General features: G+C 53.2%; 1 protein-coding gene across 1 annotated transcript; it reads right to left on the reverse strand.

Annotated features, from left to right (window-relative positions):
• Positions 1-1219: 1219 nt before the first annotated feature.
• On the reverse strand, positions 1220-2130 carry LOC119111447 (serine protease filzig-like). Its single transcript, XM_037235262.1, has 4 exons — positions 2105-2130; positions 1648-1702; positions 1329-1563; positions 1220-1290 (listed from the first exon to the last, which is right to left on the reverse strand). Exons 1-4 carry the CDS (start codon positions 2128-2130, stop codon positions 1220-1222), a joined length of 387 nt encoding a protein of 128 aa, XP_037091157.1.
• Between the last annotated feature and the right edge of the window lie 2716 nt (positions 2131-4846).

Consider the following 4846-nt stretch of genomic DNA (forward strand, 5'->3'; position numbering starts at 1 on the left):
GTGTTCTGTCACCAAAAACAAGTTTGTAGACTCTCTGGTTTCCGGGGAGAAACTTTCAGCTCTCTCCGAGCGGTTTAAAAAAAAAAAAACATTGCTCAGCTACCCACAGCCGGCGCCTGCGCCCGGCGACAGCAGACGAATCCGCCGATCACGTTTGTGAGTCGATCTCCATATTCAACAGAAATAAACAGCTCCTTCAATATTTTACCAAATTTGTACCGAAGATATCCCACGGCGCACTGACACCTCGCATAAAGGCCTTTTGCGTGACGTCAAGCGGTTTGGCCTCCAGAGGTTATAAAGTGTTAACCATAGAATGTCGACAAGCAAGATACATGCTAAATCTCACCCGATCTGGAATGTTACGCGGGTTACAAGGATGTCGTAAATAAGTCCTAACAACACCAGATCGAAAAATTATTCCAAGTTTCCTATAAACTAACCGGTTTTTGGTGTCATGCATCGTTCCTCATCAACTTCAACTTTACTCGATGCTTCGTTAAAACTGAAGAGGGCTGTTTTAAAACTGCGTTAAGTTAAAACTGCGTCGATTTCTGCTGAACACGGACATCGCACGGCTGCTAGCTTCACACACGTCTGGCGATGGCGCGCGGTGGGCCGACACTGTTACGTCACCACTGCGGCCCTAAAACATCAAGATATGCTCAAAACATATGCATTTATAATTTACCTAGAATTAAACAAGGAACTCCATTATTCTTATTTTGGAAACAGTAGATGGTGTCAGATGGTGTCAAGTGTGTGTGTGTGTGTGTGTGTGTGTGTGTGTGTGTGTGTGTGTGTGTGTGTGTGTGTGTGTGTGTGTGTGTGTGTGTGTGTGTGTGTGTGTGTGTGTGTGTGTGTGTGTGTGTGTGTGTGTGTGTGTGTGTGCGCACGTATGCCATGGCACGGTTTTGTCATTGCTGCCATGCTGTCATCGCTTTGTGGCATACTTTACTTTATACTTCCGCCTTTTACACTTGTAAGAGCAGGCACATTATATTGGAAAGAGATCAAAATGATCTTTGGAGTCGTAAAATTTGCGTTAACTACGACATGATCCCCAATCAACTTGACAGCGCTGCTTTCACTGTTTTATTCTGAGTCTTCCGACCTTCATTCTGGTTCTTCTCTATTAACGACGGCGCATTTCCCTCATGGATGCTCTTACCTATACCATTATAAGAACTGACACCATCCCTCTACAGGCGCGTCAACGTCACTGCCACCGGCTGTTGTCCACGATGCAGGGGTTGCACTTGAACACCTTCGCGTAGATGCCGGGAAACTCTGGGGTCCGCAGGCGGTGCCCGACGAGGAGAGCACGCCGATCACCTGGTAGAGGTCGTCGGCACCCTGGACCAGGAGAGGGTCGCCCCGGCCGCCTGAACACGCTTTGCCGAACGTGACGTCACGGACGTTGGCGCACAACGGGTCCACCGCCTGCAGACGCACCTGCTGCAGCGCCCCTGGCACACTGCCGGTGTACTCGGACAGGCCCCAGCCGGCCAGGTCGGCCTCCTGGCCCCTGTGGTCGACGTCGGGCGGCGGCAGGCAGATGGGCTGCAGGCGTGCGTTCAGCGCCGCCGACCGGGACAATACCAGAAGTGCCACGTCATTTTCTGCGTCGTGAGAAGGTCAAGTTACGTAGGCCGAATGAAGCGCGAACCGGAACACGCCGTAGTCCTGGTGGCGGCAGTACCTGCTGACGCAGCGCGTCGCCGTCAGCACCGCGCTGGGCGTGGTAAGAGTGCCGCCACGGGCCTACCGCTTGTCACCGTCCTTCCGATGGCCGAGCAGCGCCTTCTACGGTCGCTGGATCCAAGCCGTTGGCTCGCCGTCGAAAGTCACCAATGCCATCCCATCTCCACTTGCACTTGGTTCGATCGCTTGTACCCTCTAAGGGCTGCGGATGAACCTGTTTAAGAAGACGCGGCCGGGCTGAACTCTGTGGTGGTTTTGCACCAGCTGCTGGAAAGTTCCCGGCACGTTCGAGGCTGCGGTGGCTGTCAGAATCAGCTTGTTCCGAGGGCAGCAAACCCGCAGGCCGCAGCTTCGCGCCGGCGCCGCGTTGACTTGCCGGCACCTGTCGAGTGTCACGCACTTTCCGAACCTGTAGTCGTAGGTCATGCAGGCAGTCGAAAAGTCAAAATTGATGGCCTGTCCCTGGCCCAGCAACAGCAGCACTGCAGCAGCGGTGAACAAGGCGAGGCTCATCTTGCGGCCGCCCCCGTCTCGTCCCGGAGCGTGGCTGACTGGGCTCCGTCTGGCCGACGGCGGCGGGATATACGCCGACGAGTTCTGGACTCAGCGCCGCCTGACGTCACCGGTGCCGGGCGCCGAGCGCCGTGGGCGACCAAAGCCCGCCAAGACCGGTCTGAATGCCACCCTCTGCTGCTGCAGTGGGGTGTGGGCCTCCCCGCCGCTGCGAGGCCACCAGCTTGGAGCGACGTTCCTCCCGGGACTGGTAGTACGATTCGCTATCGGCGCCTCACGTCTCTGTGGCGGTCCCACAAAGGGCCAGCGCAGGTTTGAGAGCATTTAAACGATGGTCATGCGATTTGAAATATAAATGCCAAGACGTGTAACATTTTACTAAGCCTTCAGCTGCACGACAGGAATTAACCGGGATTTGTGTGAAGGATTTCGCAATTTTTATGGAGCCGTCTCTGACCTTGATCTGATGCCTCTCCACATGACAATTTTTTGGATGATGCTATCTTCCTACTGTCTGGCAGACTCAATGCACGTCTCCGCCTCGTCTTGGCTATGGTACATCCCGTCCTACTGTCCACCCTCATAACCGGCGATCCCGTCGGTCGGTGAGCACCCCCACGCCTGCATGGCCTGCAGCATGATCAGATACTGTCACCTGCTCCTGGCTCAATGACAGCACAACTCAGATGTTCTCGGTTCGATGCAGCACTACTCGGATGTTCTCGGCTCGATGACAGCATTACTCGGATGTTCTCGGCTCCATGACAGCACTACTTGGATGTTCTCGGCTCGATGCAGCGCTACTCGGATGTTCTCGGCTCGATGACAGCACTACTCGGATGTTCTCGGATCCTCACCCAAGTTTCAGTATGTGTTATCTGCTCCCGAAGAAACAAGACCATTAATGCACACGTAATCGTCTGATTATTGTGTGGTGCCGTGGGGAGATGTAGTACTTAAACAGTGGACAACCTGGGTTGGCCAGCAGTACCGCATTTTTCTAAGGTGCGTGGGCTTCATCGGAGCCGTGCCTGTGATATGGGCCGTTTGCGAAGGTCGCTCAAACCCAGCTAGTACTTGTTTGGCGTGGGACGAGCAAGGAAGTGTGGTGGGGGGGGGGGGGGGGGGGCAGCTTGGTCATACGAAAGCCGCTGTCGGTTCACGGTCGGCGCTCCGAGCACCGCTCACCCAGCCCAGACCCCGTGATCCCGGGGCAGCCGGGGTCACGGACTCTGACTCATCGTCCCAGTACGGGTACCCGATATGACTTCAACATGGCAGCCGGGGTCACGGACTCTGACTCATCGTCCCAGTACGGGTACCCGACATGACTTCAAAGCCTCCAATTGTTTAGCCGAATATTGGGTTGAACTAAACCGATTACTCAAGTAATTTTAGTTTCTCTCGCGGCACGTTTGCTGGTGGGATAATAAATCAAATAATTCAACAGAATTACCTAAATAGTTTCTAACATTTACGTAGAAACTGTTTCCATCCTTAAAATAAAAAGAGCTTGCGGCGTGTAGTGTGCCTCTAGAGAGTGATTTTGACTGCGCGACATAAGATGAAAGAATAACAAATGGCAGGGACGCAACCAGAGTCTTTCCAATGGGAAGGGGGTGGGGGGTGGGGGGTACAGGGCTTAAAAAGGGCCCCTGGTGGTGAAAGCCCCTCCCCAAAAAAGACAAATCGCCGGATAAGGCTCACTTGATTTCAAGTGACCACGATTTTCTCAATTTGGTTTCTAATTTTTTACCCCTTTAATTTGAACAGAAACACGCGTCTCTCAGCAGACGCACTTTTGTTGGTATTTGAAGTGGATAAAGGGAAGGAAGCGGCCGCTAAATGACTGGGGACGGGGCTTTCACCACCAGGGGCCTTTTGCAAACCCTGTACGCCTCCTTCCCCTTGCCAAGGCTCTGGATGTGTCCCTGCCCTTTGTCATCCTTTCCCCTAATGCCGCGCAGTCAAAATGGCCTTTCATTGTCAGAGGGTACCGGCCATGGAAAGGGGCCCTTTTGATTAGGGGCTTCATTCCTGTCCCTGCTCAGGAAATGTTCCTCTGGCCGACCCGCTTGCGAGCACAGCACACTATTGGAACACAGAGCACAGAACACTGTAGGCTCCTGACTGATGCAGGGGCCCATCCAGTTTACTGAACGTGAAGACAACGTGACGGCAACAGCCTACCGTTCCTAGGTATACAAGTCGAGGGAACCACAGACGGGCTCAGGACATCGGTATACCGGAAACCAACAGCAACTGATCGCTGGCTGAACTTCCAGTCATACCACTCGGGCGCAGTCAAGGAAGGCAGCATAGATACCATCGGTTAACAACTCCATCAGTGAGGCAAATACAGATATCAGCCCAAGCTGGCATCCAATTTTGCGGAAAAGTCACAACAAGATTATGTGCACCGGAACATTGTCCTTTCCGGTTGAATCTGTTGGTAAAGCACTGGACTTGCAATCAAGAAAATCCTGGTTCGAATCGCAGCGTTTTGAATAAGAAAATTAGGGATGTGACGCGTGCGTGGCTGATAGCCAAGCATCGTCACTTCGTTTCAGTACTTGATAACATCTGATGACAGCCGGAAAGTTAACTAGCCGAAACGCTGTGTAACTAA

Source organism: Pollicipes pollicipes, unplaced genomic scaffold (genome assembly GCF_011947565.3).
Source record: "Pollicipes pollicipes isolate AB1234 unplaced genomic scaffold, Ppol_2.1 Scaffold_7261;HRSCAF=8764_pilon_pilon_pilon, whole genome shotgun sequence".
In the NCBI taxonomy this organism is placed as follows: Eukaryota; Metazoa; Arthropoda; class Thecostraca; order Pollicipedomorpha; family Pollicipedidae; genus Pollicipes; species Pollicipes pollicipes.